At 42.6% G+C, this 17,045-nt stretch overlaps 3 protein-coding genes across 4 annotated transcripts; all 3 read left to right on the top strand.

The window, feature by feature from the left end:
* Positions 1-4,206: 4,206 nt before the first annotated feature.
* On the top strand, positions 4,207-6,608 carry LOC311008475 (ectonucleotide pyrophosphatase/phosphodiesterase family member 7-like; the record flags this gene model as incomplete). Its single annotated transcript, XM_084002164.1, has 5 exons — positions 4,207-4,375; positions 4,737-4,882; positions 4,988-5,620; positions 5,765-5,993; positions 6,604-6,608. The coding sequence occupies exons 1-5, from the start codon at positions 4,291-4,293 to the stop codon at positions 6,606-6,608; spliced, it is 1,098 nt and encodes a 365-aa protein (XP_083858290.1). The 5' UTR covers positions 4,207-4,290.
* A 3,142-nt stretch (positions 6,609-9,750) lies between these two features.
* Positions 9,751-11,796, top strand: LOC311008474 (ectonucleotide pyrophosphatase/phosphodiesterase family member 7-like; the record flags this gene model as incomplete). The annotated part of the gene is made up of 5 exons (XM_084002163.1): positions 9,751-9,955; positions 10,231-10,376; positions 10,465-11,094; positions 11,189-11,432; positions 11,678-11,796. Exons 1-5 carry the CDS (start codon positions 9,871-9,873, stop codon positions 11,794-11,796), a joined length of 1,224 nt encoding a protein of 407 aa, XP_083858289.1. The 5' UTR covers positions 9,751-9,870.
* Positions 11,797-12,800: 1,004 nt separating this feature from the next.
* Positions 12,801-16,922, top strand: LOC311008527 (DNA-directed RNA polymerase III subunit RPC4). 2 transcript variants are annotated; one of them, XM_084002219.1, is made up of 8 exons: positions 12,801-13,540; positions 13,680-13,726; positions 14,173-14,327; positions 14,440-14,564; positions 15,043-15,121; positions 15,415-15,692; positions 15,793-15,945; positions 16,026-16,922. In XM_084002219.1, the coding sequence occupies exons 1-8, from the start codon at positions 13,352-13,354 to the stop codon at positions 16,164-16,166; spliced, it is 1,167 nt and encodes a 388-aa protein (XP_083858345.1). In that variant the 5' UTR covers positions 12,801-13,351; the 3' UTR covers positions 16,167-16,922. The 2 variants fall into 2 exon arrangements, with proteins under 2 accessions (XP_083858345.1, XP_083858344.1); XM_084002218.1 differs by having other exon boundaries at positions 15,043-15,148.
* The last annotated feature ends 123 nt before the right edge of the window (positions 16,923-17,045 follow it).

Genomic DNA, 17,045 nt, shown 5'->3' with positions numbered 1-17,045 from the left:
TAGGTAATTAAACTGCTCGTGGCTTACAAAGCAGGTGAAGGGGCCAGCGCCATATGTGTCAGCAGTAAAACACCGAGACGTTACACCGCTAAAGGCTAGCAGGGGTCACAGATGGTCAACACTCTGATGGATGTCGCCTTCGTTAGCTCGCCGGTTCTTCCTCCCCGCTCAACTCGTAATTAGAACCTCAGGACATGTGGCGCGTACGCCAAAACGCCCACCCTGCGATCATGCAAATACGCACGCCCACGCGCACTGCACACGCTGCCATCTGAGCAGATTTTTTTCCCTACAAGTGTTTGAGTGATTGCTACGGTTGGTGTGCAGGAGGGCGAGGACTGGGAAATGATCGAGGAGCAGAGCAGCGTTGCGATATACACGACCACTGGCTGTGATGCTGGAGGGCTGGTTGGTGTGCTATACAGTTACACAGAGGCAACACGCTATACACACTGTTACATCTATCCTTCTAAGCTGATAGACGTGTGTGAATAGTTCCTGTTCTCCACCTGCCTGATGAGCTGATTACTAACTCAAAAGCTTTAAATTCAGCATTCACCAACTTGTATTGTTTTGCAACCAGTGAGGAAGTGACCATATTTGGACTGCAGAGGAGCGACGGGTGGATCTGATGAACACAGAGCAGCAACCTTACTGGATCTGAATCCATCTGGATTCTGGTGTGAAGTTGCTAACAAAGTAAGCTTCATAATTCCAGGTCAACATTACAGTGTTAAAGTAGTTTAGTAGCTATTTGATTTGATAGCAACCTGCCAATCAGCAGGTAGCCCCGCCCCTAAAGCCCTTTCTGGTCTGTATGACTCATAATGGACCATAATTTACGAAATGAAACTAGAGATTGAGACCATAAACTCATGTTTACAATGTTTACTGAGACAATAAATCAAGAGAGAAGTAGGACCATTTTCTCATAGACTTCTATACAATCAGAGAGGAGTCGCCCCCCCGGTGGCCAGCAGAGAGAATGCCTTTAGTCTGAACCTAAAGTAAACATTTTGCATATAAACATCCAGTGTTAACCAGTTGAGTCACTGGCCATCGCTCATCTTAGCTTTTCTTTGTCTTTTCTTACCAAATCTGAGTAGCCGATCCCAGCAGACAGGAGCTCACAACAAAGCTGAATCCACTAACGTTTCATGCATATGGATGGGATTGTTTCCTGTCACATGAACAGCAACGGTGATCTCCTCTCATAGATTAAACATCAGCCTTGAACCGAGGCAGGGGAGAAATGGAACGCTCCCTCTGTCAGGTCGCATGATGGACAGCTGTGGAGGAAGTGTATTGTGACTGCGGGGATACATTTCCATGGATTAATGAAGAAGCCCTCAGGTGTTTACATCTTAGACATGCACTGAGATGGGATGCAGCACTTCAAACTTTGGTTACGCTGATATCAGCTTTTATTGAAATCCGGTTTTGCTCACTGATGTCTGATGTGGAGATGCCTTTGATTGGTCACATATTGTCCACAGCATTGAAGCTGATTTAATTCTTCCACTTTGATCAGATGGTATGAGTTTGCACGATTTTCATTAAAAAGGAGAAGTTTTGTGATATTCCTTACTTTCCAGCAATTCGTTGAATTCACTAAACAAGAATTGTGTGTACACAAGAAACACTATCATACAGGGAAAAACTATACCGAGGCAAAAGAAGAAGGATAATATAAAGAGATGAAGGCACAGGAAGCGACCTCCGGTTCTGAAAAGTGAAGCCAAAGCTGGAGTGCCTTCAAGTTGCAGTCTCTCTACTGGCCATCAGGGGGCGACTCATCTAGTTGCAAAGCGAAGTCTGATTGCATGGAAGTCTATGAGAAAACTCGCCTTGGTTGTCAGTTTGTCATCCAGCCTGTTACTAGTGTTAGATTCCCAGTTTTTTAGTGTTCCTACTTTCCTTTTTTATCGGCCTCCATTGCCAGTCGATTCTTGGACTGTATCCAGTGAGTTTATTTAGTTATTATTAAATCACTGAACACCACCTGCTGCCTCCTCATCAGTGTTTTCTGCTCTTTTTTTTTTGTAATTGTAACATCATGGACTTAGTGGGAGTGTTCATTAAAGTCTGTGAGTCCTTAAAGGCAGACATGCACTCATCTTCTCTACAGCTAATGTAGTAGAGGCAATATCCCATATGGTCCGACATTCCACAATACATCACAGAAATCACTTATTGGTTGGAATGTCAAGTTCTTTCTTTCCAGTGTTTAGGAATCAGGTTGTGTGCATAAAATACTGTGCAACATATTAAACCAAAGTTCGTCTTTGCCACAAGAATAAAATATGGAAGTTTTATTATTAATAAAAAAAAAATCTGTCTAGTTCAAAATGCTCTTTAGTGGATGGGAGGATTTAGAGGATAGACCTATTTATTTTGAGTACAAACATAATGCGAGTATAATAAGTATTATAAATTTCTCTCCACTGTGGCTGGTAGTTATACTGCACCTCATTCCCCCGTGCGACTGTTAAGGGAGATAGCAGGTTTCATTATAGCACATTGTTTCAACAAAATGCTCTGAAGATTATGAGATTGTACTTAATCCATGTGAGAATTTAAGAAAAAGCATCTCTGTGATTCTCTGCATTTTTTTAACGTCTTAAATCAGAAACAGCATTTAGATACTAAACAGATTATTATGTTCTTCCAAATATGTGTATAAAGAGCCTCCTCACAGTTACAAGCTGCCTTGTATCGATCCTCACATTAACTTTCCTGGAAAAGCTGAATGAGAACATTCCTGTCCGTACTTTTCATTCACGTGTGAACATCTATTAATTTGTGAATTTCATTCTCACCCAACTATGAGTGAAAAGAGAGAGCCAGAGAGGACTTAATGGACTGAAGGAATATACTGGGAAAGAATAATACTTCACTGATGGCCTAAATCTCAACACTGAATCATGGAGTAGAGTCGCCACCTACTGGTCCTTCAAGGTACTGTTAGTCTGACTTGTTTTTGACTTGCATGTTCCTGAGGAATGATTATTCTAGTCTCATACTGTGGTTTAGCTAATATATCATATCTATATTTCTATAATATATAATACTCGTCATCCTGGCCAAAGATTTTAGCTGGTGGATGAAAAGTCCTGCTGGTAAATGGCCAGTTTATTTATTTACTAGGGACAGAGCACATTCTTCAACAATATAATTAGATAATTTGTGCTCTTTCTTAATTTAATAGGCACATTGTTCTAGTACAACACGTTCTCACTGCCATGGAGTCACATTATTCAGCTTCATCAGATCTTCTGTGCACCCACCCGCGGAATTATGGGAAGAGCAACGACTCCACGCTCTTTTTCTAAAGTCGTTTTGATGCCGAAAACATAACTTCCTGTGAAGATAGAGGTTTGTTTTGCATGTGTAGAAGAAAATGCGTTACCTTACAATTGTTATTTTTTATCTCGTACTAATATTCCTTTCTTTTGTACTCATCAAATGTCCTGCTGCCCCTATTTGATTGTGGTTAACTTGTCGTCCTGATGAAAAGAACCTTTGATCTCAAACATCTTTATCTCACATCGATGATCAAGGCCTGATGAATGGCCCGTTCTGACATTGTCGAGCTGTCCCGAGAACAGTCACACCTTGTTGGCATCCTGAGATGTGTCCTCCTCTTTCAAGAGACATGTGTTGATTCAATGCAAATCCACTCATGACGGCTTCCCTTTTCCTTTCTCCACTGTCAGTGATTAAATTTCATCTGAACCAGCCACAGAATTGGACCTGAAGAGTTTTTCTTCCACACATGTAATAAGTGTTTAACATAGATCGTCATAGTTTAAATCTCGGACCAAACTGTCCAAAATTGCTTTACCGTTTACTGGAGTAATAAAGCTACAACCCAAGAGAAAGGGCTTGTGTAAATGTTGATTGGGTCTTCTTTATGACTTGATAAGATAAGATGGTGCGTGAGCACAGATAAAGTCTGGGGTTATCTGCCGTAGTCATATCTGCTTCATCAGGTACCAATCCTCAAAACGGTTTGTTGCAATACTGAGAGGAAACAGATCATAGGAGAACAGGTCAAGGGAGGAGGTGCCTTCAACCTGCACAAACAACAAGTTTAGAGTCCGGTATAGGTGTAGATCCTCTGTGATGCTGCTGCTCTGGCTCACCGTCCTCAGCCTCATTGGCAACTCTTTTTGTGCTGCTGTGCCGCCTCACGGCAAGACAAGATCCAGGAACAAGCTGCTGCTCATCTCCTTCGACGGTTTCCGCTGGGACTACGACCGAGACGTGGACACCCCTAACCTGGATAAGATGGCCCGGGACGGGGTGACGGCACGATACGTCACGCCACCCTTCGTCTCCATCACCAGCCCCGCACACTTCACCCTGCTCACAGGTATTTGGGAAGTTATTTAAATAAACCTTTTTGATGCTTTTTTGGAGACACAAAATTACTGGCACAAAAATTACAACATTCTTTGTTGCTGAAATTTGGTGAAGTAACTTTAAGTTGCATTCTCTAACTGGCCATCGGGGCGCGGCTTCTTTGGATGTCTGACTGCGTGAGAAAATGGCCCTAATTCTGACTCGATTTATTATCTCAGTCATTGTAAACATGAATTTATGGTCTCTTGTTCTGTGTGTTCATGTTTTATTTGGAATCCACATATTATGCTGTACTATCATACACACTGTAATCTTATCTGTTGTGTACAAACTCACATTTCAAAATTGTATCCATTTCCTCTTTTCTTCAGGACGCTACATCGAGAATCACGGAGTCATCCATAATATGTGGTTTAACACGACCACTCAGGAGAAGAAGCAGTACTACATGACTCAGTTTGTTGATTCTTACTGGGACAATGGGAGTCTACCCATCTGGATAACGGCACAGAGACAGGTTCTTTAGATCGCATACCTCTACATACATCTACAGTATAGTATCCAATTATATGTATTAGAATAGTTGTTTTTTTAATTAATTAGGTGTTTTATATTCTTCCAGGGTTTAAAAGCAGGTTCGCTGCATTTCCCCGGCACAGCAGCCACCTACAAAGAAGAAACTGTGAGGGTTCGGCAAGTGGAACCTCGTTTCTACGATTACTCTAATGAGACCGACTGGAGGCTGAACATCGACAAGGTGGTTGGGGAATGGTTCCACCAACAGGACCTGGACTTTGTCTCCTTGTACTTTGGAGAACCAGATTTGACAGGGCACAAATTTGGACCAGATTCCCCAGAACGTCGTCTGATGGTGCAGCAAGTAGACCGTACGGTGGGCTACATCCGGGACAAGATCCAAGACCACGGCCTTACCGACCGGCTCAACATCATCATAACTGCCGACCACGGGATGACTACGGTTCTACGGGACGGACTAGTTGAGGAGATCATCCTCTCTAAGATCCCTGGCTTCAGCTTCAGGGATATTAAGTTTCATCTGGTGGATTATGGTCCCACCGGAATGCTGCTTCCTAAAGAGGGGATGCTGGAGAAGGTCTACAAGGCTCTGAAAGGAGGCCATCCTCATCTTCATGTGTATAAAAAGGAGGAGATGCCAGCTAGACTTCACTACGGCAACCATCCTCGTCTCCTGCCCATCATCATCACGGCTGACCCTGGATATGTGATCAACGGGGTAAGAAAATCCACATCATGGCATCCACTCTTATAATTCTAATTCTATAATAACGTGGTAGGATCTCTGCATCGGAACCCAGGGAAATAATAATGATAGATTGTTATAATGAACTTGTAGCTCACTGTTTATTTCCATATGTAGCTGTTCCCTGTGCAGTTCAACAAAGGAGAGCACGGCTTTGACAATCAAGTGATGGACATGAAGCCTTTCTTCAGGGTGGTGGGGCCAGATTTCCTAAAAAACCTGGTGGTCGGGCCCTTTGAGACAGTGAACGTGTACCCACTGATGTGCCATCTGTTAGGTATTAACCCCGAGATCAATGATGGACACCTGTACAATACCAAACATATGCTGGTCCACAAGACATACGGTAAGAAATGCTGTTACATTTACATTTTTAGCAGATTATAGGCGTCAATGTTCAGTTCAGAAAAGTAAAGCCAAAGCTGAAGTGCCTTAAACTTGCATGCTCTCTACTGGCCATCAGGGGGCAACTCCTCTGGTTGCCAAAAGAAGTCTAATTTAATTACATGGAAGTCTATGAGAAAATACTTACACTAGATTTATTATCTCGGTAAATATTGTAAACATGAGTTTATGGTTTCAACCGCTATGTTTCAAGTTTTCTTTAATTCAATGTGGCTGTTCCTTGGACTATTCTTTTTTATCATGCTATGTATCTGTATGTATTCCTGGGGATAGGTGTCCTTCTCCTGTGTGGTGGGGGAGGCGCTCTTTCCCTGGTGCCTTGCCCATTTTTGCTTTCCAGGTCAGGTCCAATCCAGGTGCACATGGTTCTCTCTCTGGCCGTTTGTACTTTAGATGTCAGTTTTATTTATTTTTTCAAAACAACAACCCATCCTGACCGCATTTTATCTGCCGAGTCATGAAAAACCCTTTTACACCAGCTATTTGACCACAATTGAAATGGTCACATGATTGGACTTTTGACTTGACCGCGCTGTTATCACTCCTCCTAGATTGAGACAGCAGATAAAGGGTGTCATATACTGGACAACCCAAGATAAACCAACATACAGAACGTTAGTGTAAGGGACTTTGTCGGGATAGTGATAATTAGACCGTGATCACCTTATCTCTTAAGACATTTTAAGGCAGACGTAAGTAAATAAAAAATGTCGCTCTATATAATATGGAAGATGGTTTTAAAGCTTGAAACAAATCTATGAATATAACATCTACTTATATTTGTGATAAAAGCATCATCCTCTCTGTGTGTGACTATTCTGTGAGTCCCCCTGTCTGTCCGTCCGTTACATACATGGTTAACCCTCTCTTCTAATACGTTTCTGTCTGCAGACCCAGAAACAAATGCCAAGTTACAAGTGGTTATCGGCTTATCGGCAGTGACTGGATTTCTTGTGATGGTGTTCATCATTACCACTTCCTATAGTTTGTGTAAAAGGAGCAGATCAGAATCCAGGTAACATGCTGTAAACATAGTATTAACATTTATTATCATTTGTCTCCCTTATCCATGTCACTGTAAAGACGTTGCTTTTAATTTGACTGTAACTTACTTCTTGCTTTACAGATAACTGTATTTCCAGTTTCATTATTGCCATTGTATTATCAGTTTCAGTATTGTTACTGTATTTAAATGACTGAATAACAGCATATTACTGTAAATTTTAATTGCAGTACTTTTTTTTTACTGTTTTTTGTCCATTTAAATTTACAGTTTAGTTTAATTTACTTTGAAATTCAATTAAACTTTGTTTAAATGTAAAAAATGGGTAACAGTGTACTGTGGCTTTTTCCTTTCTACAGCTTTGAACCAAAACGTGCTGCTGGTGAAGAAAAGACGGACATTAAGGAAAGCAGTTTTTGAAAATTCATGTCGACATTTGGTTTGTTTTTGCATGTTTTTCCATTAATTACAAAACTGAATATACTTCTGGACCAACGGTTACAGGGACTAATTCTTAACATGTTTTCTTGGGGAGGCAACTACTTGATTTTTTTTTTACGTCTATCTTGAACATATTCAAACATTTTCCTTTTTTCGCATTAGTGACCAAATAAGGCAAATGCATTCCAAAATGTGTATGTAAATCTGTGTATATTGTCATAAATATCACAGTAAAAAAATATCCCAACAGCCTTTTTGTTGTGCTCGACTTTTTATTGGTTCACTGTTGGTTTCTCTAACGTGTCAAACAGAAAACAGAGTTGCCTTTATGAATTATGTCACATGCACAAATAAGGATATAACTGGATAATTTAAAGTTTATGCACATTTCCTGGATTTGAATTGTGCGGATGTTGCATGATAATACCGGCTGACCATGTTGAGTTTGAATGACGCAGCTGTCCGTTTGGAGTGGAGGCCGCCACAATCACATTTTTTAATGTGTCGAGGATAAAACATCTAGATTGTCATTGGTTGGAGCCAATCTTTAAACGCCTGTTTGCACACTAGTTACTAATTAAACGGGCTGTGGCTACAGAAAATGTTTTTTTGTGTCGCATGAACATTAATTCATACTCAAATTACAGCAGAGAGACTTATGACTGGAGAATAGAGAATGTGTGGGCAGATGGGAAAGAGAGCTACTGAATCATCACCACTAAAGTGTCAATTATTGGATTCCTTTACTGTAAAGCGTTCTTTGGCTGACTGTGATCGGATTGGGCGGCTACCAAGTTTGAAACACTCGTATGAAAAAGAGAAGATTGTTTCGATAGACCGTCCAAGACAAAAGGCACTTCGTGAAACAAAGCGCGGATATAAATAGGAACACAATTACAATAGTGGAGACTCTTTATGTTGTAATGAATATTGATTTCTGCAACAAAAAAAAAAAAGGGAACTGTCCACTAAAGACGTCAGCGGGCAGCAGCCTTCTGATGGAGCTGCCAGCAGCAGAGGGATCACTTATCCCGCTTTGATGTGATACTTCACTGCTACGCTTCACCGCGATGAGAGGAAGCCAGAGCTCGAGATCGAAAACCTCGAGATCTTTATAAGTGGGAAAGCATCTGTATTTGACTCGTCCAGAGAGGCGTTAATACCTCATGCATGACCAGGGTTCAGCCCTGGTCTTCCCTGATAGCGAAGGATACTTATGATGAAGAGGCTGGAAGAATGCCATGGCCGTTTTGAACCCTTGTATGGCTTTTCCTGGCCGGCTTTCTGCCGTCTCTCTCTCCCTGTAGGAGGTGGAATGGGTTTCTTTGAAAACGGCCCATTCAAGAAAAAAAGGATCCACCCTCTCCCCTGGACATATTATATAATACAATATTTGGTACTTATAGTTTTTGTATGGGGCTTTTTCCAAAGTTTGTCACAACAGTGCGGATATACAGATGGCTGGTAAAAATAGAATTTAAGAGTTTATTTCCAACACTGCCATTGAAGCATGAGAAAAATATTAATGCATGTATACTTTTTATGTATTTTATATTATGGTAAGTCCTCCTTCCTTCCAAATGAAATGCTGTCTCCACCAATCCTCTGAAAAAAACAACAGCCATTGGTTTGTGGACTGTGATTTTAGCTTTTGCCATCTTGGATCACCATTACCATTATCCACGGTTAAACGGTTACTTATTAATATTACTCTGCTCTGTCCGTTATTGTCCGTTCCCACAACCATATACAGAGAAAATGGGGATTTGGGGTATATTTACGAATGGTGATTAATCGCGATTAATCTGATTAAAATGTTTAATAATAATACAACCAATAGGAGCAACACCTTGTCATGTTATGTCCTGTATCTCACCTGTCCAAAGTTTCAAAGGGTTATTCTCAGCTATCAGTTTCTCTTTTTTCACACTCCCTATCAAATGACTGCATTAAACTGAAGGAATAAAACTTATGTTTATGGGTAGATAAGGGCGGACCAATATCCCATAGTTAGTATTAAATGAGGGTGTATACAACCATTGCACCACCCAGTCTCATACTTGCCTTGTGGTAATGAGGATCATACTACTGCAATAAGACGAGAAGAACTGTAAAGTCTTCTTTTAGGACACTGCGGGCTGTAGAGGCCAGATATAGATGATTCAAGTGGAGAATAAGGTGTAAATCCTCAGTCATGCTGCTGCTCTGCCTTGCCGTCCTCGTTGCTGTATCTCCCAGCGCCGCCGCCCCCCAACGGGACTCCGAGCCGCCGTCGGTATCCGCCGGCTCCAAGAGAAACAAGCTGCTGCTCATCTCCTTCGACGGCTTCCGCTGGGACTACGACCGAGATGTAGAAACCCCCAACCTGGATAAGATGGCCGAGGATGGGGTGAAGGCAGCCTACGTTACTCCACCCTTCCTCACCATCACCAGCCCTTCACACTTCACAATGCTGTCAGGTAAAAGCAACAGTCCAGTGCTTCGTGTTTGAAACGGTATTTCTTTCGATCAAAAGCCAATGATTTATTCTCCCCGGAAGACAAACTATGATGCATGCATACATATACCAGCTACTGCCAACCAACTTCAACCAATAACATCATCATGTCATTCATTCTTCAATCAATCTGCATCTACAGAGCTAGAGAAATCAGATTCCTGCCCGTTTCACTTGGAAGAGCTAGAGATACCCGAGCTCCACCACTTTACTTGTTTTTTTGTTCCCGTTCATCAGGACGCTACATCGAGAATCACGGAGTCATCCACAACATGTGGTTCAACACGACCACTCAGGAGAAGAAGCAGTACTACATGGCTCAGTTTGTTGATTCTTACTGGGACAATGGGAGTCTACCCATCTGGATAACGGCACAGAGACAGGTTCTTTAGATCCATCTGTTTTCTACTTGCATGCCTCCCTATATTATTATCATCTATGCAAAAAAATAAGTGTTTTATATTCTTCCAGGGTTTAAAAGCAGGGTCGCTGCATTTCCCCGGCACAGCAGCCACCTACAAAGGAGAAACCGTGAGGGTTCGTCAAGTGGAACCTCGTTTCTACGATCACTCTAATGAGACCGACTGGAGGCTGAACATCGACAAGGTGGTTGGGGAATGGTTCCACCAGCAGGACCTGGACTTTGTCTCCTTGTACTTTGGAGAACCAGATTTGGCAGGGCATGATTTTGGACCAGATACCCCAGAACGTCGTCTGATGGTGCAGCAAATAGACCGTACGGTGGGCTACATCCGGGACAAGATCCAAGACCACGGCCTTACCGACCGGCTCAACATCATCATAACTGCCGACCACGGGATGACTACGGTTCTACGGGACGGAAGTGACAAGATCTTCCTCTCTAGGATCCCTGGCTTCAGCTTCAGGGATATCCAGTTCCAACTGTTGGATTATGGTCCCCTTGGGATGCTGCTTCCTAAAGAGGGGATGCTGGAGAAGGTCTACAAGGCTCTGAAAGGAGGCCATCCTCATCTTCATGTGTATAAAAAGGAGGAGATGCCAGCTAGACTTCACTACGGCAACCATCCTCGTCTCCCGCCCATCATCCTCATAGCTGACCTGGGATATGTGATCAACGGGGTAAGAAATAAGGATACCGGAGTTTCCACTTTGCGTTAGATGTGAATTAATACTTATGTACTAGAAATAACGTGTGATTTCTGTGTCCATATAGTTATTACCTCTGCACTCCACCAAGGGAGAGCATGGCTTTGATAACGAACTCATGGACATGAAAGCTTTCTTCAGGGCGGTGGGGCCTGACTTCCAGGAAAACCTGATGGTAGACCCCTTTGACCTGGTCCACGTGTACCCTCTCATGTGCCATCTACTGGGGATAAACCCTGAGATCAATGATGGACACCTGGACAACACCAAACACATGCTGGTTCCCAGGATAAACACAGGAGGAGACGACGGTGAGCGTAAACATATTCATTTACATCGATGTTTTCCTATGAATTCAGTTCATCAAGGAAGTTGATAATGGGTGATGGAAAGGGGCGACAACTTCCAGTTCTGAAAAGTGAAGCCCATGCTGAAGTGCCTGAAACTTGCATTCTCTCTAATGGCCATCAGGGGGCGACTCCTCTTTATAAATGTTAATCTAAAGTTTTTCTTTCTGGTCTTATTTGGTGTCTCATCTGCTTATGTCCGTCTGCAGATCCTCAGAAGAACATTGGAATGGAGGTCCTGATTGCTTTGTCAGCAGTGATCGCGTTTCTTGTACTTGTCTTCATCATTAGCACATCCTACCACGTTTTGAAAAGGACTAGAGAATAATGCATTTGGGCATTTATCTAAACATAAGAAGAAGAAAGAAGGACAATCTTTGAATTATTCCTATTACTGTATTGTTGGCGAAGAAGGAGAGCTTCTCCATTCATCGATGATAGAGAATCCAGCTTCTTAGGTCTTCTTCATAACCAAACTGCAGCCTGCTTGTGAGATAAATCCATTTATGTAAAATAATCCTACAAACTCAGACCAGCTGATCATTTTTCATTCATGTTTACCGAAGCTCAAGCTTTAGTTTTAGGTTTAGTTTTAGTACACACAAAAAATTACAGATTTTAACATCAGCTTGTAAACTGTATTTTGAAAATAAAAATAGTTAAGGGGATTTTGTTGGATTCATCCTGTTCTGTAGTCCCTGTTTCCAAGTAATGGTTGAAGATTAATATGTTTTAAATCGGTTACACCCTGCCCTCCTTAGATCTCATATCAAAATGTAATCTTATCTGAAGGGATATATTAAGCACAAGAAGTGATGGTGACGAGGACCATTACATTAATGTTATCAAAGTATTCTATGAAGGTAGTAACAATAAACACAAGTAGTAAAAAGCCATAATATACTGTCTAAGAAGTCATAGTTTAGTATGTAGAATATAAAGTTGAATTTAAAAAAAAAGTAAATTTAAGATGTTGAAACTAGTTAAAAAAAAACATCAAAGTGTAGTATTTCGAAAAAAGGTGGAAGTATGGTATGTCTTAAAAAAAATCATATTATAGTATGTCAATAGAAGTCAATTATATGTCCAAAAAAAGATATAGTATAGTATGTCATAAAAGGCCATGGAGTTGAAGCTTTAGTGAAAATATGATGAAAATATAATTTAAAAGTCATAGTACTGTACAAATATTGTTTTATAGTACACTGCTTGAGAAAAGAAGGAGGTTATTACGGCCCAGCATGTAAAATAATGTCTTGGCCCGCCTGACAGCATTCACACAGCGGAGAAACAGCGCCCTCTAGTGGTTGCCCATGCGTGGTACAACTCGACAAAAACAAAGGCAGCAGCAGGAACGGAAGGAAACAACAGAGATCCTTTTAAACCGGTTCGAGGGGGCGGCAAAGCGGAACGAGTCACATATGTTACTGGTTTAGGATCATTTTTAACGTTTTTACTCATCACGGTTGTTTTTCTGCAAACACCGACCGACCGAGAGGATAAATCGGCGGTGAGGGACCAGGAAGATGGGTCAAAGATGTCGTTGTCCAACCTTGAGGAAGGATACTTTGCATTTCAGCGGGGCGGAATATAACTAGCAACCAAATTGTGCTTCTGGTTTGCTAAAAAAAAAAAGGGAACATTTCTGTCTGAGTGCAGCTTTGCATTCTGGCGCATTTTGATTTGAGTGCGAACAAAATGGAGGGCAATAAGTCGTCGTTAAGTTGTTGTGTGGTTGTGAGCTCCGAACCCGCGCGCGACTCAAACTGCGCGCGACGGTGAACTGTTTTCGGGATGTTTTCACCGGACGTGTAAGGAATACAAGCCGTCTTACCTTCAGCCGTTAAAAGACCGTTAAAAAGAAGAGGGGGGAGGGGCACAACATGACCGAGGCTGGGGACTCAGGTGTCCCCGGTTCCTCCGGCCTCAGCAGCGGAACCGGGCTGAGTTTCACCGCAGGAAGAGGACTCCCCGGCCGGGTCCGGAGTTTATCCACCCCCGCTCCACCTGGAAGACTGACGTCACTCAGGACCAGGGACCTGACCCTGGGGGGAGTCTTCAAGAAGACGAAGGTAAATGGATGACACACCAAAATAAGGGGCTGGAAACATGAATATTAATTTTCCTAATTTATTTAAATCCCAATAAAGAAATATTTGGTGTTAACATCACTTTGTATTCATTGTCTGTTCTTTTTCTCCCGAAAAAAAGAAAACCTTTGAGCCAAACGTCCACGCTGTGAGGAAAAGCAAAGATGAGTGAGTGAACATCAATTAGATCATAACCCCGTTAATTAAGCCCATTAATGCCACTGTCAGATAATTACTTAATAACAAAATATTGAGGATGACATAGGACGACATTTGAGTCATTATTTTGAGAAAGTTTCTCAATATTTTGATATACTAAATCATTACTAGGTCAATATTTTGGGATAATACATAATATTATGAGATTATTTTGAGAAAGTTTCTCTTTTTGTTCTGGAAATGGGCTTCCATACATTAGTGAGTATTGTGTGAGGATTAGAAACGACATATTGAGACTAATTATAAACATACTTTTATCAGAAGCATATTCTGATTTTATCCCAGTTTATTTTGTGTTTTTTGTTTATTTTAATCTTGCCATTCATGCATTTCTACACCCATATATCTGCGATCTCAGGCTCTAATCATAAACGTCCGGTCCGGTTCTTCCCAAGGTTAAAGGAAGAGGTCCGCCTGGCTCCGAAAAAGGAGCGACGAGAGAGGGATGAGAGGAGGAGGGAGAACAGAGGGAGGAGGAGGGAGAGGCCTCAGACCATCCAGTCTCACTCCATCTTTGAGCAGGGACCCGCCGACGCCGTCCGCAAAACAGGTGCACAACTTTTACCTTTTTCCCTTTTCTTTCATAACCTTGCCTTTTTCCTCCGGTGGGATTTGAGCACAGCGGAGGTTTGTGACATCGTTCTTCCCGTCTCTCTGTTCAGCCTGGCGTGGTGCTGCAGACCTGCAGGACTCCTCCAACTCTTCTGTGTGCAAACTGGTGAAGAAAGAGAGGAAAGACTCTGAGGAGGATGAAGATGAGATCCTCAGTAAACTACAGAGGGATGATGTGAGTACTTCCTGCCAGCTGCTGTAGCTTAAAGGACAAAGGTGTTCAAATCTGTCTTAAAACATGAAGTCAGGTGAGCATTTCCTGCTGTAATTGTTCCTCCTGAACATTAAAAACCTGCTTCCTGGGCTCATATGGGAACCTGACTATTGATCTTTAATGATGCATTCCTTTTCTTGGCCACTTGGGGGCAGTATAACAGACAAGAAACACATTATTAGACATGCTATCTGTGTTAGAAGTTGCCTATTTACACATGCAGGAGACAAAGAGCAACATTAGCATGATTTTAAGTCTAACCACCAACTCCTATTCATCTTTTTACATATGTGATAGATAATTCATGCATTGTTATACAAGAATATTTACTTTAACTTTCTTTATCTTTCTATCTTTCTTCAGCCTTTTATTCTGATTCATAGTAATGAAAATGGCCCATCTCATCATTGCTCACCGTAAACAACGTTGTATGTTCCAGTTCATAGACGACCCGGGTCTGAGGAATGATGCCAAGCTGAAACCCATCCAGCTGCCTCTGTGTCAGTCCAGTAGCTTCAGTAGGAGTCAAACAGCCACCGCAACATGTGAGAAGAACCACCTCTGACTATTGCTGCTACTATTTCTGCAGACAGAATGTTTTCTGTGGAAAAAGCCGACAGGGTTTTTCCGTTAGAATTTGGATTATTGCAGAAAATAAGTGGCCAACAAACATTTATGATTACATGAAAACTCTTATAGAGGAGCTATTCTGCAACTTTTCTGGTGCATACTTGTTTTCCTACTAAAGCATGTTTACATGCTTCAATGCAAAAAAACACACATGATAAGTAATCAGTACTTTGTTCTGCAGGTCCAGAGAACCCTCCTCTGTTCAGACCCCCGTCCTGCAGAGCTCAGAGCAGACCGCCCTACAGCAGAACAGAGCTGCCCAGACCAGAGCAGCCATCTGTGGTAGAGCTGCTGCAGGATCTCAGCGTGTCCGGCAGAGAGGAGCTCTTCTTCATGCAGTTACCCGACAGCATGCCGGGCAAAGCGTGTGGGCAGAAGGTCGACGCCCCTCAAGCATCCACGGAAGAGAAGCCGGCCAAGAAGCAAGGCCGGCCTGATGACAAGAGACCTGCACATCTAGTAGGTTCACAGAATAAACACAAAAATGCATTTTTTTATATTTATGTGGCATAAAAATTGTCAAATGTCCAGATACTTAACAGGTTTGATGTGTCCTCAGGAGGCCGGGGGGAAGGAGGGCTGTCCTGTGCTGTCACAACTCCCCGAGGGGTTTCTGGGTAAACTGCAGATCAGGAAGTCGGGAAAGGTGGAGCTGAAGCTGGGTCACATCGTCATGGACGTCTCTGAGGGAGCTGCGTTCTCCTTCCTGCAGGTACTGTATATAATCCTCAGTGGAATAAAGCCCCTCTGTCGCCGTCAACACTGAACCCACCTCTCTGTCTCCTCCTGCAGCAACTGGTGTCCGTGGGTCTGTCTGAAGGTCGGACTGGGGACATGATGGTGTTGGGAAACGTCCACCACAAACTGGTCTTGTCTCCGGACTTCCAGGCTTTACTGAGTCCAGCAGCAGGACAGCAGCAACAAGGACCCTGATCATCTCCTCCTTCCACGGTTGGGCAGGAGTCCTGATCCCTGTGGAGGACAGGACCGGTAGTCTTAATGTGCACCCTCCATACCTCTGCTCTGAGGTTTTTAAGGCAGCTATGTAGGTTACTCTCAGTAGCCTCTTTGTTATGTTTATGCTGTGATTTACTTTTGTACATCTTGATGTCGCTACCGATGCAGTGAGCTACTAAGATGACTAAGCTAACGTTGGATTCTGAAGCCGACTTTGTGAACAGCTTCACATCCAGAATCCAGATGGATCCAGGTCCAGTAAGGGTGCCGCTCTGCCGTTTGTGTTCATCAGATCCACCCGTCGCTCCTCCACAGTTCAAATACGGTCGCTTCCTTCACTGGTTGCAAAACTTTCAAGAAGACACAAAGCTTCATAACGGCTGTCTACAAACCAACGGGTGCTGTTACCATGACGACCCAGAGAGGAGAACACTGTCGGTTCTACATTCACCAGCAGAGAACCGTCTGAACACCAGCAGAACATCCTCGGCTACATCGGGAACCTCGACGAGGACGTCAGAGACGAGAGGTTGTCTTCATGAGGCTGAGTTTAGGAAACGGTTTATAACTCCCAGACTGCGTTTTGACAATGACTCCCACCATGCGGTTTGTGTTCAGTGGACACAAAGTGGTGCCAAGCAAATGTCCGGCACTGATTGCACTATTATGATCATTTATAGATCTATTATCAGGTACCCAGGTCTGCCGTTTTGTGCCCTGGTGGTGGAGTAACCTTCAGAACACGTTGTCTCCCTGGGAGTTTAGAGCTCTGATTTCTGTATAAAAAAAACTGTTACTAATAGTGCAATTTAGTTTTATGCATCTGTTGTCCCTTTCTGTTTTTTACAAGCTTTA

Source organism: Eutrigla gurnardus, assembly GCF_963514095.1.
Source record: "Eutrigla gurnardus genome assembly, chromosome: 22".
NCBI classification, from domain to species: Eukaryota; Metazoa; Chordata; class Actinopteri; order Perciformes; family Triglidae; genus Eutrigla; species Eutrigla gurnardus.
This window is presented reverse-complemented; position numbering and strand designations above follow the sequence as displayed.